This window comes from Sphaeramia orbicularis, chromosome 17 (assembly GCF_902148855.1).
Source record: "Sphaeramia orbicularis chromosome 17, fSphaOr1.1, whole genome shotgun sequence".
NCBI classification, from domain to species: Eukaryota; Metazoa; Chordata; class Actinopteri; order Kurtiformes; family Apogonidae; genus Sphaeramia; species Sphaeramia orbicularis.
In genome coordinates this window covers 45,356,163-45,382,129 of record NC_043973.1, presented here as the reverse complement: position 1 = coordinate 45,382,129, position 25,967 = coordinate 45,356,163, and the positions used below count along the sequence as shown (strand labels likewise).

Below are 25,967 nucleotides of genomic sequence, written 5' to 3'. Positions count from 1 at the left end.
AGAATGTTCTGAAACACATACAGTGTTATGTCAATAATGTGTGTGGCCGCCATCCGCATCCGCAGGCTGTACTCCACTGGGAAAGTAAATTTTCAAGTTTCCAGAATTACACCCCCGAATATAGCAAAGTTATAGTCCTGATCCCTAGCAAATGTTGACTAGTGTATATTATTCATAACAAACAGCCTCTGCATGTTAAACCTGCTCTTCAGTCTCTTCTTGAAGAAAACGCAGTTAGAATATGCGGTTTATTTAAAAGGCACTGATGGATTTTTCATTTTTCTTCGTTGCCTGAATTTTCCCCAAAGATTTGCCCAAATCTGGGTAGGGGGGGAACTGGGGGGGCAAAGGTTGTGACTAGGGGTGCATTTGCCCCCCCCGCCCCCTCTTGGTGCCGCCACTGGTCACATATGTCAACATTGTAAAGGTTTGTGACTCTTGGATGATGGAAGTATTATGATGTGATGTTCAATATGAAGTCAGTCATGAAGTATACACTGAACATGAGAACAACAAACAAACAAAACCTAGATGAAGAAAATGCTGTGATGTTATTGCTCCACTCTTCCGCGCCACCGTGGAATGACGCGCGCACCCACGCAGGCCAGTTGTCCCCTCGCCTCGTGCCGCGGATCCATCCCCGAGGAGAGGAGTCTGAGAGGATTAATGGAATAAAGGTGGAGCAAAAAAGAAAAAAATAAATAAATGTGAAGGTTTGTGTCGGATGGGAGTGTAATCCTCTGAGATGGAGACAAAAAGCTTTTCTGTTCTGACTCCGGCGCGTTTGGCTGAAAAACTCATCCCACTGTAAAAGGACTGAAGGGGAATGAAGTCCAGTCTCCTTTATTCTGTCAGGATATTTTCATGGCAGTTTTTCAGACGGAGCTGCTCATCCTCAGGGGACAGAAATGTTGCACAAACTTCTGCTGCCCATCGGTGAGTTGACGTTTTATTTCTCATAGACGCATCAAGATACTGGACCAAGGTCTGTAGAAATATGTAAAAAAAAATAAAAATAAAAATTACAAAAAAAAAAAAAAAGAGAGAGAGAGAAAAAGAAAAAGGTCTGTAGAAATATGTACAAAAAAAAAAAAGTCATTAGAAATATGTAAAAAAAAAAAAAAAAAAAAAAGGTCTAGAAATATGTAAGAAAAAACAAAAAAAAAGGTCTGTACAAATGTTTAAAAAAGTGTAGAAATATGTAAAGAAAAAAAAATCTGTACAAATATGTTGATAAATAATAATAATAATAATAATAATAATAATAATAAAAGGTCTGTACAAATATAAAATAAGATGTACTTTACTGATCTCCCAATGGGGAAATTCATATGCGTAATATGTTAAAAAAAAAAAAAAAATTCGCACATGTTAACTCAAAAATGTCAAATATGTAAAAAAAAAAAAAAAAAAAAAAAATCTGAACAAATATACAACAGGATATATTTTATTGACCTTCCAATGGGAAAATTCGAATGTGTAATATGTGAAAAAAAAAAAAATCACACGTTAACACAAAAATGCCAAATATGAAAAAAAAAAAAAAAAAATCTGTACTAATATAAGATATGATATACTTTATTGATCTCCCAATGAGGAAATTGAAATGTGTAATAGGTAAAAAAAAATAAAAAAAAATAAAAAAAATCACACATTTTTAACCCAAAAATGTCAAATATGTTAAAAAAAAAAAAAAAAAGTCTGTAAAAATATAGAAACAATAAAAGTGCTGCACAATGAGGCAACAGCTATACAGGGTTCTACAATATATCTCCAATAATAGCTTTATGAACAGTTACTAAAATAATTTATAATACATTTATAAGATTTTTCGGGGGCTTCACAGTAATATATTATTAAGAAAAGTTGAATACTGTAGGTTGATATTAGTTTTTTGCTTCATATTCACTGTAAGTTAATGTCATTTCTGCTTTAATTGAATCATTTTTTAAAAATTGGGTCATATTTCCAAGTTATTTTTAATCACAAATCAATAAAAACATCAGTTTGCATTTGTAAATATTGCATTCATTTCCATTTAGAGTATTTGCCAAAGCATTTGACATGATTTTCTAAAGGTAAATTCAATCTATATTATAAAAGGGGAGTGGACTCTGTGTGTGTGTGTGTGTGTGTGTGTGTGTGTGTGTGTCTCGGGCATCACACAAAATCCATACAAAGCTGACTGCTGTAGTTTGACAAACTTATCTATTTTTGGTCCAGGAAGAGACTGGTGTAAACGGTGAGTTGATAGGACCAACATTTTGGGAGATATTAGGAATTCTGGAATATGATAGCCTTACAATGAAGTTGCAATGCCCTGAATCATAGAATCATCTATGAAGTGGGTTACCTAGCAACAGATAAACAACAGGGTCACATTGCCATGGTGTCAGATTTCATGTGCAGAAACAGACATGCCAGCTGAGAGGTTATTCAACTGCAAATGCCAGTGGAATTTACCAACAAAGTAAAAGAATGAACTGGATCAGAGGATCTAGAATCTGTAGTTCCCCACGGGTCAATGCACTAGTTATTATTTTACTAGAAAATGTAATTTATTAGGATAAACCCCTTGAGATGTACTGTTTTTGATGGGGTTTCAACGTACTGTACATCACACAAAAACAATAAGTGGTTCCAGGTACAATAAACCCCGCCCCTTACACATATTGTAACATATTTTGGCATCGATCCAGCTGATGTCATCATGTCTATGCATGTGCTGATGTCAGCATATCATTTGCCTCTATATTTGTGCAAAGTCTGAGTAAAATTAAAACAAAATTGATGTTTTTATAGACATGTGAAATTTCACCCATTTTAAGCAAATGGGAGAAGAAAAAAGATGTTAAAAATTCCCAGAAAATTGAAACTTATACCTACTTTTCCCAAAATAGAATCACATCTATTCTGGGTCACTGGCAATATATAAACCCAATTTGGTATGAATTCACCCAATAGTTTTGCTGCTACAGACAACTGAAGTTTCACCCATTGTAAGTAAATGGGGAAAAAAAGATTTAAAAAATTCATAAAAAATTGAAACTTTGACCTATTTTTTCCAAAATGTACTGAGATCTATTCTGGATCACTGGTAATCTATAAACCCAAGTTGGTATGAATTCAACCAATAGTTTCACAGCTAGAGTGTTAACAAACAAACAAACAAACTGAACAAAAAACAATAGTCCTTGCCTTGAGACAAACTAAAGAACAAGTAAAAAAACAGAAAAAAAAAGAAGAAAAAAAACGTATGCATGAACCTTAAACACATCTCTTCTCCTTCCAGCTTTAGCAGCGAGCCTCATCTCTCCAGACCTGTCCGGTTCACGAGCCACGAAAACTAAAGATCAAGGTAACTACAGTGTGTGACATGACATTCAGACATCGTCCTGTCAGAGCGATGCGATAACTGTTACAGCTCAGACCCAGATTAATCACTGCAATTTGGACGAAATACCCCCAAAGTGTATTTATCCACTAGGTTATGTCCACGATTACTGAGTTAATCCTCACATGAACCAGGTGTGAAGACCTGAATGCTGAATGAAACACACTCTCATTGACCAGTGTCAGTATTTCTGTTCCTCTGTATATTTTTTAGGGGCCGAGCCGAGAGGGCAGGTCCACTCACACAGTGAGTGGACTTGCCAGAAGGCAAGGCCCCTATTGTTTTTCGTTTGTTTTTTATTATTTCTATATGTTTTTCCAGTGACAAATAACTCAGGTGTGACTCCAGCTGGACAGTGTGGAACCTGGGTGAAGGAACCAGATGGAGGGTACTTCACTTCACCCAATTACCCTGAGAAATACCCACCGGAGAGGGAATGTACTTACATAATAGAAGGTGAAAAATGCACATGTTTATGCTGTTATCGTCCATTAATGTCCATCCTGAGCAGTGGCGGCTGCTTGTCTTTCAGAGAGGGGAAGCTCATTGTCGGCTTACATCAAAAAAATTGTCAAGTGCCAAAATCAGGTCGACAACATCAGCATTGTCTGCCATTGTGTCCAGCTTGCTAGATAGCTACTTCACTCTGACCTAGCCAACAGTATGATTGATTTAACTATCTACAAAACGATATTAAACTCGAACAAGAAATGATTAAATTATGTAACTGAAACAAAAAAACATTGAAATTATGTTAAATCGAAACAAGGAAGTACAATGAGTGTGTTTTATTTACAGTGCAAGAAATGAACAAGTAATTTCGTAGTAGTTTCTCTCTCGATTTCACAGCAGAATTTGTGACAGTATTAAACTGAACTGTGTCAGTGAAGGAGTAGATCTCAAACTAGCTGTCAATCAAACGGGATTCAGCCTTTCGACTGATCCTCCAATCAGCACGTGGAAGCCCGGCATCCAGCCTGGCCGAGCTCCGCCCACAGCTCCATTCACCCCCAGAGACACCAAGCGTCCAGGGGCGGGACAACATCGTGGCATTTATCCAATTACTGTTCAGTTTTGAGGCAATGAAAAAAACTGTTCCACTCAGTCCCATTGAAGTGCATGGACGCTGAGCGTCTACGGACAAATGCACTGAGCAGAGATCGAATGAGAAAACAGCGCAACAGGAATGTATGAGAAGTGAACAACATAGAGTCTGTTGATTTGTGATAAAGCTGATTCTGAACGAACTCATCTGTGAGATGAACGTGTTCTAACACATTTGTAGTCAGTGGAATGTCAACACAACTGAACATATTTAACCGTTTAATTTTCATAATTTTAGGGGAAGCTGAGCTTCCACTGCAGTCTGTGAGAAATCGCCACTGCTCCTGAGATACAAGAATTTAAATGTCCAGGTGTGAGTGTGTTTGTTCACATCTGAAGTTAACCTTCAACACAATATTTTTCAACCTAGGGGTCGGGACCCCACGTGGGGTCACCTGGAATTCAAATGGGGTCGCCTGAGATTTCTAGTAATTGATAAAAAATAAAAATAAAAAAACTTACTAATAAAAAATATATGGTGAGTTGACAGAGACAATCCCAATCCACAAAAGACATGACAAACTGAGTCTGAAACTGAAGCACTGTGGTTCTGTTTATCTGTCAAATGTTCATTGTGGTCAGTTTCAGATGCTGCAGCTCTTTCATAATTCATAGTTTGAGTTCTTGTTTGTTCAGTATTAATTGTCAGCCTTGGAAATCACAGCTGGACTGACTGTACATATCCTGACCAAGGAAAATCAAATTCTCCCTTTGTGCAGTAATCTACACCTGGCTTTACTGCCTCCATCCAGAATAATATACATTATATAGACTAAATGTCCTCTAAAATTAACGTTTATTTGCAACATAATATAGCAAACTATTACATGATCAAAAACAAATTAATTTTAGCAAAAAAAAAAAACCTACCTATGCAACATATATAAGCTCTGTCAGACCCCCTCCCCCCCACTAACTTGACTTTTCTTAAGGTATTACTTCACAAATAACACAGTGCCAGAGGACTATGGGTAATTTGGCCCAGAGCTCAGTGCTATGGCCACAAAACTGAATCACTGTTGTGGATAATTTAGGATTCTAACTGTTTTCTGTCTCCATAAACTGATGACAAAACATCATAAAAACACTGTCTTTACTAAAAATATCTCATGTGACCGGAAAAACACATCAACAAGTAATTTAGTACGAGAAACAAACAGGTTGCATTTGGATTTTTGTAGACTATGAAATGTTTCCAGAGGAATAATCTCGATTTAAGTATTTTTCATGCTATTCAGAGAGAAAAACCTCGATTAACTGAATTAATGCGATATATTAGCTTGTCCGATTTTGACCCATTTGGCTGTTTTAGGTATAGAGCAACAGATGTAACACTATTATGACTCTATTTGTAATGAATTAATGAACACAGACTATCATGATTAGGAGATATTATCCCATTTATTAATAATTGTATTTGTAGTAAATAATTGAAGTGCATATAAATATGATAAAAAAGATTGATTATGCAAATCTGATTCTGTGTAAAGTGACTAAAAAGTGTACGTGAATGGTTTGTGTGGATGTTTTGTCTTATTGAAAAAAAAATGTTAACAAAGCAAAAGAAACAGAATCAATTTAATTATTAGCTTGTACAATAGGGGTTTGTCCATGTTGAGTTTTTCTTTGTTATCTGATGATTTTATGTGGTCGAAATGAAATTAAACTAACAGTGGCACACAACGGTGAGTTCATCATCTGCGTATTTAGTCCTTCAATGTGTTCAAGGTCATAGATTTTTTCAGAGTACTAGAAAAACATGGACAAATGCATCTCTGACTGCGTTCTGAAATACATCCCCAGTGTGTTCAGATCTGTCCACATGTGAATCGATTTGTGAGGATGGATGTTAATGCAAGTTCTGAACAGGACCAGTTTTTTATGCGACCCCCCCCTCCCTCATTTCTCCTCTCCAGCCTCCCCCCGACAGTGCATCGACTTGTTCTTTGATGAGAAGTATTCCATCGAGCCGTCCTGGGAGTGTAAGTTCGACCACATCGAAGTCCGCGATGGACCTTTCGGCTTCTCACCGATCATTGGTCGATACTGCGGACAGGAAAGCCCGGCATATGTTCGGTCCAGTGGGAGGTACCTGTACATCAAGTTTGTGGCTGACGGCGAATTGGAAGCAATCGGCTTCTCTGCTCGGTATAATTTTACACAAGGTGAGTGAGTTAAAGAAAGATGGATGATGTACAGGGGTCATTTCAGTCTGAGATGGATGGATGGAGTAGAATACAGATAAAGGATGGATGGATGGATGGATGGATGGATGGAGTAGAATACAGATAAAGGATGGATGGATGGATGGATGGATGGAGTAGAATACAGATAAAGGATGGATGGATGGATGGAGTAGAATACAGATAAAGGATGGATGGATGGATGGATGGAGTAGAATACAGATAAAGGATGGATGGATGGATGGAGTAGAATACAGATAAAGGATGGATGGATGGATGGAGTAGAATACAGATAAAGGATGGATGGATGGATGGATGGATGGATGGATGGATGGATGGAGTAGAATACAAATAAAGGATGGATGGATGGATGGATGGATGGATGGAGTAGAATACAGATAAACGATGGATGGATGGATGGATGGATGGATGGATGGATGGATGGATGGATGGATGGATGGATGGAGTAGAATACAGATAAAGGATGGATGGATGGATGGATGGAGTAGAATACAGATAAAGGATGGATGGATGGAGTAGAATACAGATGAAGGATGGATGGATGGATGGATGGATGGAGTAGAATACAGATAAAGGATGGATGGATGGATGGATGGAGTAGAATACAGATAAAGGATGGATGGATGGATGGATGGATGGAGTAGAATACAGATAAAGGATGGATGGATGGATGGATGGATGGATGGATGGAGTAGAATACAGATGATGGATGGATGGATGGATGGATGGTGTAGAATACAAGTGGATGGATGGATGGATGGATGGATGAATGGATGGATGATGGATGGAGTAGAATACAGATGATGGATGGATGGAGTAGAATACAGATAAAGGATGGATGGATGGATGGATGGATGGATGGAGTAGAATAGAGATAAAGGATGGATGGATGGATGGATGGATGGATGGAGTAGAATAGAGATAAAGGATGGATGGATGGATGGATGGATGGATGGATGGATGGATGGATGGATGGAGTAGAATACAGATAAAGGATGGATGGATGGATGGAGTAGAATACAGATAATGGATGAATGGATGGATGGCGTAGAATACAGATAAAGGATGGATGGATGGATGGAGTAGAATACAGATAAAGGATGGATGGATGGAGTAGAATACAGATAATGGATGAATGGATGGATGGAGTAGAATACAGATAAAGGATGGATGGATGGATGGATGGATGGATGGATGGAGTAGAATACAGATAAAGGATGGATGGATGGATGGATGGATGGATGGATGGATGGTGTAGAATACAAGTGGATGGATGGATGGATGGATGGATGGATGGATGGATGATGGATGGATGGAGTAGAATACAGATAAAGGATGGATGGATGGATGGTGTAGAATACAAGTGGATGGATGGATGGATGGATGGATGGATGGATGGAGTAGAATACAGATAAAGGATGGATGGATGGATGGATGGATGGATGGATGGATGGAGTAGAATACAGATAAAGGATGGATGGATGGATGGAATAGAATACAGATAATGGATGGATGGATGGAGTAGAATACAGATAAACGATGGATGGATGGATGGATAGATGGATGGATGGAAGGAGTAGAATACAGATAAACGATGGATGGATGGATGGATGGATGGATGGATGGATGGATGGATGGATGGATGGATGGATGGATGGATGGATGGAAGGAGTAGAATACAGATAAACGATGGACGGATGGATGGATGGATGGAAGGAGTAGAATACAGATAAAGGATGGATGGATGGATGGATGGATGGATGATGGATGGAGTAGAATACAGATGATGGATGGATGGATGGATGGATGGATGGATGGATGGTGTAGAATACAAGTGGATGGATGGATGGATGGATGAATGGATGGATGATGGATAGAGCAGAATACAGATGATGGATGGATGGATGGATGGATGGATGGAGTAGAATACAGATAAAGGATGGATGGATGGAGTAGAATACAGATAAAGGATGGATGGATGGATGGATGGATGGATGGATGGATGGATGGAGTAGAATAGAGATAAAGGATGGATGGATGGATGGATGGATGGATGGAGTAGAATACAGATAAAGGATAGATGGATGGAGTAGAATACAGATAAAGGATGGATGGATGGATGGATGGATGGATGGATGGAGTAGAATAGAGATAAAGGATGGATGGATGGATGGATGGATGGATGGAGTAGAATACAGATAATGGATGAATGGATGGATGGAGTAGAATACAGATAAAGGATGGATGGATGGATGGATGGAGTAGAATACAGATAAAGGATGGATGGAGTAGAATACAGATAATGGATGGATGGAGTAGAATAGAGATAAAGGATGAATGGATGGATGGAGTAGAATACAGATAATGGATGAATGGATGGATGGAGTAGAATACAGATGATGGATGGATGGAGTAGAATACAGATAATGGATGGATGGAGTAGAATACAGATAAAGGATGGATGGATGGATGGATGGTGTAGAATACAAGTGGATGGATGGATGGATGGATGGATGGATGGAGTAGAATACAGATGGATGGATGGATGGATGGATGGAAGGAGTAGAATACAGATAAAGGATGGATGGATGGATGGATGGATGGATGGATGGATGGAGTAGAATACAGATGATGGATGGATGGATGGATGGATGGATGGATGGATGGTGTAGAATACAAGTGGATGGATGGATGGATGGATGGATGAATGGATGGATGATGGATAGAGCAGAATACAGATGATGGATGGATGGATGGATGGATGGAGTAGAATACAGATAAAGGATGGATGGATGGAGTAGAATACAGATAAAGGATGGATGGATGGATGGATGGATGGAGTAGAATAGAGATAAAGGATGGATGGATGGATGGATGGATGGATGGATGGATGGAGTAGAATACAGATAAAGGATGGATGGATGGATGGATGGATGGAGTAGAATAGAGATAAAGGATGGATGGATGGATGGATGGATGGATGGAGTAGAATACAGATAATGGATGGATGGAGTAGAATACAGATGATGGATGGATGGATGGATGGTGTAGAATACAAGTGGATGGATGGATGGGTTTATAGTCCATATTTGACAAACATCACCAAAAGTCTATTTTTCATCCGTTAACAGTCAGAATAAAACAACACTTCTGCAGGTCATTTATAAACACAAACAAACCTAATCAGTAGAATACTAAGCAGACAGAGGAACACTGATGTTCAGCAGAACATTATTACATCTACCCAGGACTGTTCCAAACATGCACCCCTGACACTGACAGAAGACACATAACAGACACCTGAAGGTCACATGACTGCAGACCAAACCCACAGGCAGGTGATTATCCTCCGCTCCAGTCTTTATTTATTCAGTTTTTTTCTGGGAATAGATTTTTAAATTAGCTGTATGCTACATGTCAAGTGGCAGGTTAATGAAATCAGCCATTAGATCGGATCAGTCTGCAGATAAAGACCTTGAACAGTGTTTAGAGACGACTGAAAATTACCGTATTCACATGGAAACTAGACAAAGGACTTTAATTCAATGGGTACTTTTGGAAGTTTTGCCCAAAGATTTTGCTTTTAATCATAATCACATACGAAACTCAGAATTTAATACAAATATTAGTCAGTATTATTGTATTTTTTTTATATGTATTTTAGACCTTCATTTGGCCAATAAAAATAACTGCCGTCTTATTTTAAAATCTGTTGTTTTTTTATGTTTCAACATTAACTTACAAACGGAATGACTTCGAAAATTTGAAAGTTTTGAAAGGCAGATAAAAAGGTTAGAGCCTTCGACTGAAATTAAATTGCAAAATATTTAAATAAAATTATAAAATATATTAATAAGGATTTTTTTTTCCCACAGCCAATGTAAGGGAGGCTATGAAAAAAAAAAAAAAAAAATGTCGGTTGAAATCTGCGGCATCACCACTAGATGTCACTACATTTTACCCAGTGAACCTTTAATGACAATATTCTACATTAGTTTAAGCCAAGTGAAACTCTTTGAACTGGAAATTGATTATAAACTACAAAGGAAATAAAAGGTGCTTCACTTTTGAGGTGACATATAATGGTTTTCTTCAACAGTAAAACAGGCGGAAAATAATCCAATCCACTTTATTTCTGTAGCACATTTAAACAACAAGAACGTTTCCAAAGTGCTGCGCATCATAAAAACAATCTAACAATTAAAAGAAATACTAAAAACAATGAATTAGTGCATAAAACTACAGCAATGCTCTAAATAAAACAAATCAAATAGTTAAAAAGTAACAAAATAAAAAAAAAATAGTAAATAACATTAAACTGTCAGAACGATCACTTGTCGGACACATTATTTCTGTATTTTTTTTTATTTCACAGTTATAGCAGTGACCAAACTAAGCCAGTCCTCCAGAAACACCAAAACCCTTCTGTCATTGCAGCAGGGTGTCATCATGATGGTATCCATGGCACCGACCGGCAAAGGGGCGTGGTTACATTAGTCACTCCTCCAAACATAGTCACAAAATCAAAGAGATCCAAGATCCGTTTCCCTTGCCGTCTCAAAACAATCGTCTCTGCTACAATAACTATTGAAGTTCACCCTGACACTAGTCACTTTTCCATTGACACTCAAATTGCGCAAATATAACTTGCGCATAAAAATTTACCTAATGGAAAAACGACAATTTCGCCAAAAGTGTCATTTTACGATTAAAAGTTTTTGCGCTGGCAAGAGGTGGTTTTTCGGGCGTAGCGCAAATGGTACATCACGCAACACTGCAGTGGAAAGACCTTTTTTCGCAACTAGTCAGGTGAATTAAAAAAAACGCATGTTGATGTTACAACAAGCAAAGAAGAAGAAGAAACATGTCGCAGTATGTGTGACCACACCAGGAAACCTAATAATTTTTTAAAATTTATTACAAGATAGAGGGGTAATATATAATAATAATGAATATATCTGTAAATCAACACCATGTTTACGTTCATCGCCATGTTTATGGAATGACTTCTCATGTCATCTCGCTATAATAAATAAACAAATCATTGTATTTGTGATTTCATGGAAAAAAAACGATATTACGCACTTCTGTTTTTTCGACATTTAGTAAATATCTGTAAAGTTTTGCGCAGATGTCCAATGGAAAAGTGACTACTGACACGTATATAGACCAAGGTTATAATAGTTTTGGATTTTTCATTACAGTTTAGTTTTATTTAGTTTTGACTTTTTTTTTCTCTAATTCAGTTAGTTTCAATTAGTTTTTAGAGCAGGTTTGCTAGTTTTTATTAGTTTCCGTTATTTTCTAAATGCTTAATTTTAGTTCAGTTTTAGTATTAATTTTAGTTTTGTCGTGGCTTTTGTCTTCTTTGCCGTCGTATTCAAATAAATCCCATGCAGAACTTTCTCCCAACTTTAGTCTCCATGTTTCCAGGTAGAGTGGGGACCAGAAGACGACTGTAAATGACAAGTGACGAGAAGTGCCGAACCGTGAAGTGTCGTATGGTGCCCCTAGCTAAAATTGCTCGAGCAAAATAAATCGATTTCATATCAATCCGACATTGACAAAGATGAAACGAAGGGAATTTTATCCATAATTTTTATACGTTTTAGTTTTGTAAGCACACAATACAGTTTCAGTTAGTTACCGTTTTGTCTTTTAATTGTAGTTTTTATTTATTTCAGTTAACGAAAATGTTTTTTCAATTCTAGTTTTCGTCATTTCGTTAGTTTTCGTTAACGATAATAACCTTGATATGGGACATGGTACAATAAATGTGTTATTCTGAGCTCAAACACATTCTGGAGACGTTTCTGATCATTTGACCTGTTAAAAATGAGAACAATACATCTTCTTTCAAACTTTCAGTCAGATCCTCTTAGAACAAGGACACAAAACTGAACCACAGTGGGGTTTTTTAGGTGAAATATTGCTGTTTCTATATTACACCAGCTGCTGTTGGTGCCCGGGGGGTCGATGTTTACAGAATTACTACATTTGTAAGCCTTCCATTCCTGTGCTTCTCCAATCCCCCGCTCTGCTGGGAGTTTGACGCTGAGTATGTTTACATGCACACTAATATTACACAATTATTCTGAGTTTGACAGATGTCATGTAAACTGCATATTCTATTTGGACATTCCGAATTAAGGCTTCCTCCGAATATAGCATTTTCTGATTCATACATGTTGGATGTGCTGAAATTATTCAGGTTTTATGAGGATTCTTTGGATGTGCTTCTATGAAACTGGTCCTAAAAACAGGACAGAGGGGCTAAAAATTCAAACCAGATGTAGACTAATGTTATGAAGCTAATTTGGAAATACTTTGGGTCTACTTTAAAAATAAATACTTACTGAGATAAAAGAGAAACTGTTTTTCAGATAAAAAACATTTTTATATTATTTTACATTATTTTTAATATAAAAATCCGCATGTAACACGGTCAAAAGGACACGAAAATTACGTGCTACTATTTTTTTTTTTTTTTTTTTTTTTAATATCTCTTTATTCTCTCACAGGTACATTTTGGGAATTGAAGTAATTATTCAAGGCAGAGTGTTTCACAAAAAGGGCCGCTGTTGCAAAATTGTTTGCGATGTATATGTGTTTAAATCGGCAGGTTCTGCATGTAACACAAGTGGACACGATGGGTTACACACAAAACCTGGAATGAGACTGATATTCATGAAAAACCCACGTCTGGATTAGAAAAACCACTAGGATTCACAAATTTAACACAGTGTCTTTATTTATTGCCTATATAAGACCATTTAGACATGTTTTGTCATGTTCATGTCCTAATTTTGGTCCTATTTTTGGCCCAAATATTTGATTAAAGACTCATTAATTTTGGTATGGCTCAGAACAAGAGTATAATTTTTCTTTCTTTCTTTCTTTCTTGCAACAATATCAATAAAACACCCATATGTAAGAAAATAAGAATACAGAGCAAACATCAAATTACAAAAAAACAAAATAAGCAAATAGAATATAAATTCTTTCTTTCTTTCTTTCCTTCTTTCTTTCTACAATATCAATAAAACACCCACACAGTGCCTTTATTTCTAGTCTATATAAGACCATTTACAGATGTGTTTTCAGATCTAATGCACTGACACCTAGGTAGTTTCTCCTGTCCCAATTTTGGTCCTATTTTTGGCCCCAATATTTGATTAAAGACCCATTAATTATTGGATGGCTCAAAGCAAGAGTATAATTTTTTTTTTTTGCATTTATCTGAGGTCATCATTAGGTCCATCCTGGGGAGAAATACATCTAAATTTCTCTTTTATTATTGGGTCTAAAAAGCTGGAAAAGTGCCAGATACCAAAATAAACCCAGTTTCATAGAAGCACCCTTATGGAAAATAAAACTAATTTGCCAGTTTCAAGTTTCAGATTTCCTGTCCTTTAGCCACGTTAATGAGAAACAAGAGGGGAGGACATTTTGAACTCAGGTCCAGCAGCATATGAATTACTAAAAACAGACGATAAATAAAAAACAATTTTTAAATCAATACAACAATCTAGAAACCTATGTTTAATAGAAACATAATTAAAGTGGTTCTATGTAGTATTGATATTCCAACTCTCACCAACAGGGGTCAGTGTGGTACCAGAACACACTTAGGACCAAAACCACTAACAAATCAACACTATGTTTCCACAGACTGAATCAGTCACTTAATTAAAATATAAAGCTCATTGTTTCAACACATCTGTATAATGGAATCATCAAGTTTTCTTCTTCAAACTAAAACTCACAGACGCTTATTTTAACAGTCGCTTAAAATAAAACTCTGTCTTATAACCTTCACGTGCTACATCAACTGATAGTTTACATTGTAGCTCTGTTAGCTTAGCTCTGTTAGCTTAGCTCTGTTAGCATAGCTCTGTTAGCTCAGCTCTGTTAGCTCAGCTCTGTTAGCTAAGCTCTGTTAGGTTAGCTCTGTAAACTTAGCTCCGTTAGCTTAGCTGTGTTAGCTTAGCTCTGTTAGCTCAGCTCTGTTAGCTAAGCTCTGTTAGGTTAGCTCTGTAAACTTAGCTCCGTTAGCTTAGCTGTGTTAGCTTAGCTCTGTTTTTAGACAGAAAACAGCCACGGTAAAACCACTAATCACCTCTGTTTTCTGTTCGGTTTGTGTTGTCAGTAACTGAACTAAAGATCTGTTTGAATCCAACAAACAGGGTCAGAACTGTCACAGTTTAGTCTGAACTACGGATCAACAAACAGCAACTTAGCAACGACAATAACATTCCATAATAACCTTCATAACCTCAGACTCAAACTCACAGGTGTAGAAGAAACGCTGACATTTTAGCATCAAACTCCATTATTTTTATTTAGAGCTAGCATTTTAGGTTCAAGTTAGCGTTTTTTTTTTTTTTTTCATTTTAATGCCTGGTCCAACTAAAGGTACATTTGTTTGGACAAATATAATGATACCAACAAAAATAGCTCATAATGGTTTAATTTCAGAGCTGATATCTATCCATTTTCCATGGTTTTAATGTGTGTGTTATACCACGGGTGTCAAAGTCATTTTAGTTCAGGGGTCACATACAGTATAGCCCAGTTTGATGACCTGTAAAATAACAGCATAAAGTTATATTAATAGCATAATAACCTGTAAATAATGTCAGCTCCAAATTTTCCCCTTTATTTTTCTGCGAACAAGTGAAATTTAATTATGAAAATGTTTATATTTACAAACTATCCCTCTACAAAATATATGAACCTGAAATTTCTTTAAAAAAAAAAACAGCTGAGGCATAAAATTGTTAAAATTCACTTGTCATTTACACATGTGCGTTACAACTTATTTACAGATCACAGTGGATCTACAAAGACAACACATGTAAAAACAAACACCTGGAAATGAAAAATGAAAAAGAAAGCATTTAGCTTCATGATTAAATAAGTTGTGAAGATTTAATGAACACCTTGACTGTAATGTCTTTTGCGTAATTTTTGCACATTCATCCTGTGGGCTGTACACTGCAAAAAATGGGTGTCTAAAAACAAGATAAAAACACTAAATCTGAGGAAAAAGGTATTCAGAACAAGTGAAATAACTGTCCATGCAGCAAGATAATTTCATTTTACAAGATTTCTAGAAATAAGCATGTCTACATATATACAGTCGTGGAAAAAATTATTAGACCACCCCTTGTTTTCTTCAATTTCTTGTCATTTTAATGCCTGGTCCAACTAAAGGTACATTTGTTTGGACAAATATAATGAGAACAACAAAATAACTCATAGTAGTTAATTTCAGAGCTGATATCTATCCATTTTCCATGTTTTCTTAATAATAACCAAAATCACTTCAGTTCTTACATCAATATCTATGGCACTGTACTGAAAAAAAAAGGTTTGCTTTTAGGCATTCCTTGTTTTCTTTTCTGTCTGTTTTAGTCACATGATACAAGAGTTAGGACTGGATTGCATAACCATTGTTTTTGATGACTTTGATGGTCTAAGAATTTTTTCCGCCACTACATATTCATACTATGTTCAAATTAGGGCTGTCAAATTAACACATTAAAACAGATTAATCCCTCAAGATTAATCTGATTAAAAATTCTGACACAATTAACTCATCTGCAGCACAGAATGACCCTGAACGTCTCTGCTAACACATCTGGGTCAGTTTGTCCAAGTAGAGTTAGCATCGCACATGAACAAGCAGAACCAAACCATAAAGATAGAGGGCGCTAAACAGCACATTGGCCCTCTGGATGGAAATATGACGACTAAAAAAAACAAGACGGAACAGTCGACCGACATAAAATATTAGACACACTCTGCAGGAAGGAGTTCTCTTTTCATCAAAGCACTTCCAGCTTCAAATACCATATTAACATGAAGCATACGTTAGTTGGGGATTCCGCTAGCACTTCGGCTAATGCGTCGCCCAGCTTGCAACAAACACATCAAGTGCATATGAGTGCGTCTATGAAACTGGTCCTAAAAACAAGACATGGGGGTAAAAATTCAAACCAGATGTAGACTATTGTTATGAAGCAAGTTTGGAAGCACTAATGAGAACAACAAAAATACATCATAGTAGTTTAATTTCAGAGCTGATATCTATCCATTTTCCATGTTTTCTTGATAATAACCAAAAATAAAATAACAATAATAATAATAATAATAAAAAATAAATAAAATAAAAAATAATAAAAAATAATAACCAAAATCACTTCAGTTCTTACATCAATAGCTATGGCATTTAGTGCTTTTAGGCATTCCATGTTTTCTTTTCTGTCTGTTTTAGTCAATTATACACACAGGAGTTAATACTGGATTGCATCACTATTGTTTTTGATGACTTTTGATGGTCTAAGAATTTTTTCCGTGACTGTATATGCAAGATGTCTGTTGTGAGTTGCTTTTTGCTGATGTGAAACGTGAGACATTGAGACAATTGGGAGCAAATGTGGAAAATCAGACCCACAATTCCTGCCTAGAAATCATTCCACAAGCTGTTTTCATGGAAATATGAAACTAAGAATGATGGTGGTGGTGTAAGATAAGTTTCAATCTGTTCACACATTACAAATAAGTGATTGATACATGTGTATTTCTTGACATATCTTACACATTGTACCCTTTAAGCCTTTCATGCATGAATTATGAGAACCTTAGTAATTTTTTTTTTCTTGAGTGATTTTATTCCTCTTTAGGTGTGAAAAAACAATGCAGTGAATTTTTTTTTTTTTTATGAACCTATTTTTCATGGAGTTACAAAATGTCCACTCAGCTGGACACCATGCGTTTAATTTTGAAGCAAAGAATCATGTATTTAAAACCCATCACGAGGAAAGTGATAGCCTGTATGAAAACTATGAAATAAAAAAAATTTAATGCAGTTTTCTCACATTTTAGCGTACTCTAATACTAGTTGTTACTCACTTCATGGAGATAATATGCAAAAAAAAAAAAAAAAAAAGTTTAAGAAACTGTCACAGTCTAACAACAATTAGCAACTGATTTACACTAAAACATGTTAGTGCAGATCAGGTTTATCAAGAACAGCAAAGTTACAGTAATGGTGTGAATTACAGTGTATGGGATGATGCATTAGTGTCCACTGTGTGGCTGATATGGAACGAAAACAACAAAACCCATGAATATACAAGAGAACAGCTGGAGAAGAACTGTCCCCTGGAGTGACCACTGTGCATGAAAGGGTTAATATAATAATAAAGCTCATTAGTTCACACATTTATGCAAACTACACAGGATTTTACCCTAAAAAATCAGCCATGTTAAATATGAAATGCTAGTATCTATCCATTTTCCATTTTTTCTTGATAACCAAAATCACTTCAGGGTCATTCCACCTCAATTCAATGGGTTTAGGAAAAAAATCCTGCTCGACCATCTTGGATTTGCTTCAGAATTTTTATCATGTAAGTTCAACCATGAAAACTAGCCAGCCAAAATTTCAGACCAATATATCAAATGTATCCAAAGAAAAAAAAATTCTTGAAGGTACCCCCCTCCTTGCCGTTTTTGGTGCATTTCGTGATCGTCTTAAAATGCAGCAAAGTTTAAAGTGCAATATCTCACTAAGTTTCTAGCTAAATGCATGAAATTTTCAGCAAAGAATGACTACCACATATAGATTGCATATGTATATTATCAATACATTGTCTTTATTGGACTGTGGTATGACCTTGTGAAATCTGGAAAAAAACTTGAAACTTTTACGAACCCCTATATTTATTGACCAATTAACACAAACTAAATATGATATATTGCAAATAATTACACATCCTTTTACATAAGTATATAGAGTAATCAGATCAGCACTTATTAATGGGTATGATCCTTCTTTGTTGTGTTTTGGTCATAATAAATCGCAAAATAACATTTTTCATTCATTTCACTTTTCAAATACCACAGGTATGACAAGGAGTACCAACCAAAAGAACTTATTTTCTGAAAGACCATCACATATGCTTACAAATGTAAAATTTCATGATGGTTCTAGGACTCCAACCTAGAACCATTGTGAATTTTTTTTTTTTCGTGAGTCCTAGAACCATCATGAATTTAATTTTTTTTTTTTTCCCATGAGTCCTAGAACCATCATGAAATTTTACATTTGAAAGCATTTGTGATGGTCTTTCAGAAATAAGTTCTTTTGGTTGGTACATACCTGTGGTATTTGAAAGTGAAAATGAATGAAAAATGTTATTTTGCGATTTTATTATGACAAAAACAACAACAAAAAAGGATCATACCCATTAATAAATGCTGATCTGATTACTCTATATACTTATGTAAAAGGATGTGTAATTATTTGCAATATATCATATTTGGTTTGTGTTTAATTGGTCAACTAGAAAAGCACTCGGAGAGCGCAGACCTCCGCCAAGCACAAAAATTCCCCACATAATCGGTGATACAAATCCTACAGTTATTTTTTAAAATAAAATCCGCCTTCTGGATCAGATCCGGACCAGCCTTTGAAATGTAATAGAGGACCCCATTGTCAATTCCTGAGTTAAATTTCATGAGTTTTGGTCAATAATTAAGCGAGATATTGGGAAAACGAAAATTTTGGCCCCATTTACCACAATGTTAACGAAAATTTCAAAGTGATCCAGAATCCAGGATTTCTTCCGGATCACCCCCAAAAGTTAATCATTTCTTCCTTATCCCATTTCCAACAAACCCTGAAAATTTCATCAAAATCTGTCCATACTTTTGAGTTATGTTGCACACTAACGGACAGACAAACAAACAGACAGACAAACAAACCCTGGCAAAAACATAACCTCCTTGGCGGAGGTAATAAATATAGGGGTTTGTAAAAGTTTCAAGTTTATTTTCCAGATTTCACAAGGTCATACCACAGTCCCAATAAAGACAATGTTATTGATAATATACATATGCAATCTATATGTGGTAGTCATTCCTTGCTGAAAATTTCATGCATTTAGCTAGAACTTACTGAGATATTGCACTCTAAAATTTGCTACATTTTAAGACGATCGCGAAACATGCAACAAAAACGGCAAGAGGGGTACCCTGTTCATGAATTGTTTTCTTCAAATGTACTTGCTATATCAATCTGAAATTTGGCTGAGGTGTGTTTTAGTGTTGAACTTTGTATGGTAAAAATTTCAAGCCAATCTAAGATGGTCGAGCAGGGAGGCACTTGTTGAACTGAGGTGGAATGACCCTTCAGTTCTTACATCAATATCTATGGCATTGTTCTGACAAAAACAGTGCTTTTAGACTGGATTGCATAACCATAGTTTTTGATGACTTCTGATGGTCTAATAATTTTTTTTCCGCGACTGTATGACAGAGGATATGAACAGGTTTACAGATAGAGCACATATGGAAAAGTTGACCATTTTTCAGACGGTTTTTGAAGAGAAAAGAGGGAGTATTTTTAATGATGTAGGAACAGAATATTACTTTTGTTATTTGAAATTAGGGAAAAACTGGACTAGAATTGCACATGTAAACACTAGGGGCTAATATTCACAAATAATTGTTTTTGTGTTTGTGGTGTAAATGCCAAAAGGTTTCATCTCATAACTTTATTTTTCATCAGTGGTCGGGTGCATGCAGCTGGGGGTGGTCTTCTGCTCTGCATTGGCAGTGGAGTCACACCAGCTGCAGCTGATGAGGGAACAGGACACACACACACACACACACACCACACAGATGGACACTGGCAACACACAGGCGCTTGTTCCCCCGGTCGCACACACATGAGTTAATGAAAGCTTGTCCTTCAGGGGAATACAGCTTGTCAGCGCTGAGCCGCAGTAGCAGCTTAAGGGAGTCCGAGGCTGAGGCTTTATTAACGGCACATTTTATAGGCCACCTACACTGAACTGTAATCTGCATCAGACACACAACACGCTTTCTTTCTGTCTTTCTTTCTTTCTTTCTTTCTTTCTTTCTTTCTGTCTGTCTGTCTGTCTGTCTGTCTGTCTGTCTTTCTTTCTTCCATATCAATAAAACACACATATGTAAGAAAATAACAATAAAGCGAACATAAAATTGCAAAAAAAATAAATAAATCAAATAGAATATAAATCTTCCTTCCTTCCTTCCTCCTTCTTCCTTCCTTCCATATCAATAAAACACCCATATGTAAGAAAATAAGAATAAAGCGAACATAAAATTGCAAAAAAAAAAACAAATCAATCTTCCTTCCTTCCATATCAATAAAACAGCTATATGTAAGAAAATAGCATAGAGCAAACATAAAAATTCCAAAAAAAAAAAACAAAATAAGCAAATAGAATGTAAATTCTTTCTTTCTTTCTTTCTTTCTTTCTTTCAAATCAATAAAACACCCATATGTAAGAAATAAGCATAGAGCAAACATAAAATTAAAAAAAAAACCCAAAATAAGCAAATAGAATATAAATTCTCCTCTCTCTCTCTCTCTCTCTCTCTCTCTCTCTCTCGCTCTCTCTCTCTCTCTTCTCTCTCTCTCTCGTCTCTCTCTCTCTCTCTCTCTCTCTAATATCAATAAAAAGCCATATGTAAGAAAAGAAAAAGTGAACATAAAATTGCAAAAAAAAAACAAAATCAAATAGAATATAAAATTCCTTCCTTCTTCTTCCTTCCTTCTTCCAATAAAAAACAGCTATAGTAAGAAAATAAGCATAGAGCAAACATAAATTCCAAAAAAAACCCAAAATAAGCAAATACAATATAAATTCATTCATTCTTTCTTCTTTCTTTCTTCTTTCTTTCTTTCTTTCTAATCAACAAAACACCCATATGTAAGAAAATAAGCATAGAGCATACATAAAATTCCAAAAAAAAACCCCCAAATAAGCAAATACAATATAAATTCATTCATTCTTTCTTTCTTCTTTCTTCTTTCTTTCTTCTTTCTTTCTAATCAACAAAACACCCATATGTAAGAAAATAAGCATAGAGCATACATAAAATTCCAAAAAAAAAACCAAATAAGCAAATAGAATATAAATTCTTTCTTTCTTTCTTTCTCTCTTATTAATAAAACAAACACCCATATGTAAGGAAATAAGAATAGAGCGAATATAAACTAAACAAAAAAGCAAAAAGAATATAAAAATCTTAGAAAAGTAAAAGAAAAAAAGATCTAAAGTAGAATAAAATAGACTTAAAATATGAATAGACAAGAAATGAGTCTGTAAATATGATGCATTTATGTTTGAATAAAGATTGAAAAAAAATATTGCAGTTCCTTCCTTCCTTCCTTCCTTCCTTCCTTCCTCCTTCCTTCCTTCCTTCCTTCCAAACAATAAAAAAACAATATGTAAGAAAATAACAAGGGAACGAATATGACATAACAAAAACAAAAAAAAAGCCAAATATGTATATCTTTGAACACGTCTATAAACACAGTGCATTTATGTTTGAGTAAGTATTCTATTGTTTTTACAGTTCCTTCTTCCTTCCTTCCTTTGTTCCTTCCTTCCTTCCTCTACAGTTATATTCACCCTACAGCGTCTATTTAATTAATATCGATCACATATATTAAATTGCTAAACTTCCCTCCGTGTCGTGCCCAAACCACGCCTGAGTCTCTTGGAAGTTTCGACCACTGAATCCAGACACAATCAGAAGGAATGTGATTAAGAGCCTCTCCATTATATATTTATTCCTCAAGGGGCTGTTCTAGTTTTAGACTCTACATCCCTATAAATCCATCCCACACACACACACACACACACACACACACACACACGCATTTTAAGTGGCTGTTCTGCAGGACTGAGCCGAGGCTGGGGTTTCACTTTGTTTCAGACTCAACCTCTGCATTGTCTCGGTAATTTACAATAAAGTCACTGCATCTGGAAAACACGCTGCTTAACTGAGTGAACGCTTTCTCCTTTAGAAAAAGCAGAAAAACAGATACTTTACATGATGGCAGATTAGTGGAAGCTGTTTATCAGATGTAATCAGTCACCCATGTTAAACGTTAATCTCCTGTTTAATTCCACTCATCTGTGTGGTAGAGGAGAACTAATTCACCCTCATGCACACATTTACACACAAATTTTACAAATCATGTATTATATATACAGGGTGGGTAAGCAAAATTTACAATATTTTGAGGCAGGGATTGAAAGACAGTGTATGACCAATTAGTTTATTGAAAGTCATGTGAATTTATTTGCCACGAGAAAATGTACATAATAGAAAATTTTTTCTGTGTCCTCCTTCTTTCTCAATAACTGCCTTCACACGCTTCCTGAAACTTGCGCAAGTGTTCCTCAAATATTCAGGTGACAACTTCTCCCATTCTTCTTTAATAGTATCTTCCAGACTTTCTCGTAATAGTTTTGCTCATAGTCATTCTCTTCTTTCCATTATAAACAGTCTTTATGGACACTCCAACTATTTTGAAATCTCCTTTGGTGTGACGAGTGCATTCAGCAAATCACACACTCTTTGACGTTTGCTTTCCTGATTACTCATATGGGGAAAAGTTTCTGAAAGGTATGGATAATAGTGTTAGGTATGATTATGACATCAATATATGTTTGGTTTCAAAACAATTGATGTAGTGCCTGCTGAGAAAAAACAACTAAATGTTCATTGTAAATGTTGCTTCCCCACCCTGTATGTATGTATGTGATATGTATATATATATTATATATATGGGTTCTTCTGATTAACCCATAAACTTCCAAACAGCCACTGCTGACCAAATACATCTACTGATCTAAAATGTTTAATAATTGTTGATTCACTAATCCCATCAGTCCATGTAATTGGTGTAAAATACAGTTTGCCATTTTCACAATCATCAGATATGACCCATTTGGACAATCAGAGGCTCTGTGGTTACCGTGGAAACACAGTCATCTTCTACTACATTGATTCACCAGTAAAACCCATGGAGTTGGATCAATGACAGTGGATGGACACACTTGTTTTATGTTCAGTTAATGAGAGATTTTACTGGAAAAGTCACTTTTTTCTTCAGTTGTCTCAGTTTTTGATATAATAACCCTCGATTTCATGATTGATTTGATTGATTTAGTGACTTATTCCAAACATGCAATGAAATTTAACATACATGCGAACAAGCAATCATGCATAGTAATGCAAATATTAACAATCATAGCAATTTTAGAAGAACAGCACAATAATTCCATTTTCATGCCCGAAAAGGGGTGGGAAGAAGTGCAATTTATTTAATCCCTCAACCCTCACCTTTAATCTGAGCTTTTATGAACATTTTCATGATCAGTAAATTGAATACATGAAAATATCTGATTTATACTAATAAAATGCAAATACACAGGATATATTATGATAAATAGTGATACATCACTTAAGAAAAGTTAGATATAGATAAAATTTCATTTGGTAACTGACACAAAAGTAGCCCTGTGTCTTGACAGGTTTTTGAAATGTTGATATCCAAATTTAAAAAAAAAAAAAAAAAAAAAAAGAAAAGGTTCAAGGTTCAAGGTTACTTTATTTGGACCCGTAGGTAGATTGTTTTGCAGTCGAGGTGATTGCTTTGGTATTACAACCAGACATACGTTGAAGATGTAAGACTTGATCGAGCTTACAGACAGAACAAAAAGAAAAACTCTGGCACCTAAAGATCTAAAATGTTTAATAATTGCTGATCCACTAATCCTATCAATTCATGTAAATAACTGGTGTAAAATACAGTTCTTCATCTTTTCATGGTCATCAGATATGACCCATTTGGACGTTCAGAGCCTCTGTCGTTGCCGTGGAAACACCGTCATCTTCTACAACATTGATTCACCAGTAAAACCCATGGAGTTGGATCAATGACAGAAGTTGTAGATTCCTGTTTTTATGTTCAGTCATTCATATCGTTGCCAAAAAAGTCACTTTTTCTTCATTTTTTCCCGTTGTAAAATAATAACTTTGAATTTACTCTAAGTTTTTATGAACAGCTACATGATCAGTAAATGAAATATACCTTACCATACCATACAGGGCTGCACGATATTGGAAAAAACTGACATTGCAAATTTTTAACCCTGCGATATATTGCGATATGAAAAACTACTCAGGAGGATATAATAGCTGTGTGGTGCCGACGTAAATGGTCAAATAAATTATCAATTTTTTATCCCTATAACGCCAAACATATCATATTTGATACATGAGTTCTGTTACATGATACATGATCAGTGTGATATTTTTTTTTCTTGAAAAACCTGATGTATACAATTAGATACATGCAATACTCAGATAATCCACCAAGGGGGAGGAATTCATTCACCAGAGGCCTTTCCAGTGACACTACAAGTCATTAAAGGTAGGGGAGGAGATGTTTTCCTAAAGTATTTTTTACTGTATTGTTTAAAATCCCCTTCACACCTTGATTGCAACCAATTAATTAAATGCCATTTGTCCCTCCCCCCTCTGCAAGTACAATCAATACAATGCAGGCGTGGCTTCAGGGGGGGAGTCTGAAGAAAGGGGTTTGGACTTTTGAATAGTGTATTTTCAAAATGTAGCTTGCTCAAACCATTTTCCAGGATCTCTTACCCGACCTTTAATGAGGAAGGAGGAGAACTTTGACAATTTTGAAAAGGAATTACCAATTTGTTAGACATGTTTGTGTTATATTATGTTTTTGTTTGTTCAAAAATAATATTTGAGCACAGAGACCCAATGTATCAAATATGATACGAAATTGAAACTCATACATGGAAACTGATATTTGAAAAAAAAAAAAAAAAGAAAAGTTTTTGGTTGTTCAGAAGGACCAATAAGGCACCAGTTTCAAAGAAGTGGAATTTTCTCAATAATTTAATGGTTCAGGCTTTACAGGGTTAATTATGTATGAAGAATGAATGAATGAATGTTTATTTCAGTTAAATACAAAATACAAAACATATACATATTAAAAAACAACACAACACAAAAAAACACATACATATTAAAAAACAAGCAAACATAAAATAACACATTTTGTAACTGAAAAGAAATTATTATTCATTAGTAATTATTTCAATATTCAGATGTGGAAATTTCACACCATGGGAAAATTTCACAGTTGACAGCAGCAAATCCAAAAATAAAGTGCAGGGAAGACAGAAAATATACACTGAAGAAACATAATATAAAGAAAGAGAGAGAAAAAAAAAAATCTATTTATACAAGTGTCTATGTACACTTACATTTACTTTCAGTAGAAATACTTCCTTTAATGCTTTTTCTGCATTTTTTCAGGTTTTTCCTATGAGCATACACGTCTATACATTTATACGTAATACAATGACAAGAAT

General features: G+C 35.5%; 1 protein-coding gene across 1 annotated transcript; it reads left to right on the top strand.

Moving 5' to 3' along the window:
* Positions 1-701: 701 nt before the first annotated feature.
* On the top strand, positions 702-20,445 carry LOC115437418 (neuropilin and tolloid-like protein 1). Its single transcript, XM_030160643.1, has 5 exons — positions 702-936; positions 3,293-3,358; positions 3,716-3,850; positions 6,415-6,663; positions 20,282-20,445. Exons 1-5 carry the CDS (start codon positions 909-911, stop codon positions 20,443-20,445), a joined length of 642 nt encoding a protein of 213 aa, XP_030016503.1. The 5' UTR covers positions 702-908.
* The last annotated feature ends 5,522 nt before the right edge of the window (positions 20,446-25,967 follow it).

What these genes read in the sequence shown, in the direction of transcription:
- LOC115437418 (XM_030160643.1), top strand. Translation starts at nt 909, where the DNA reads ATGTTGCACAAACTTCTGCTGCCCATCG. An exon ending in CACGAAAACTAAAGATCAAG is followed by an intron (nt 3,359 to 3,715) that starts GTAACTACAGTG and finishes ATGTTTTTCCAG; the next exon opens with TGACAAATAACTCAGGTGTG. An exon ending in TCGGTATAATTTTACACAAG is followed by an intron (nt 6,664 to 20,281) that starts GTGAGTGAGTTA and finishes ATTTTTCATCAG; the next exon opens with TGGTCGGGTGCATGCAGCTG.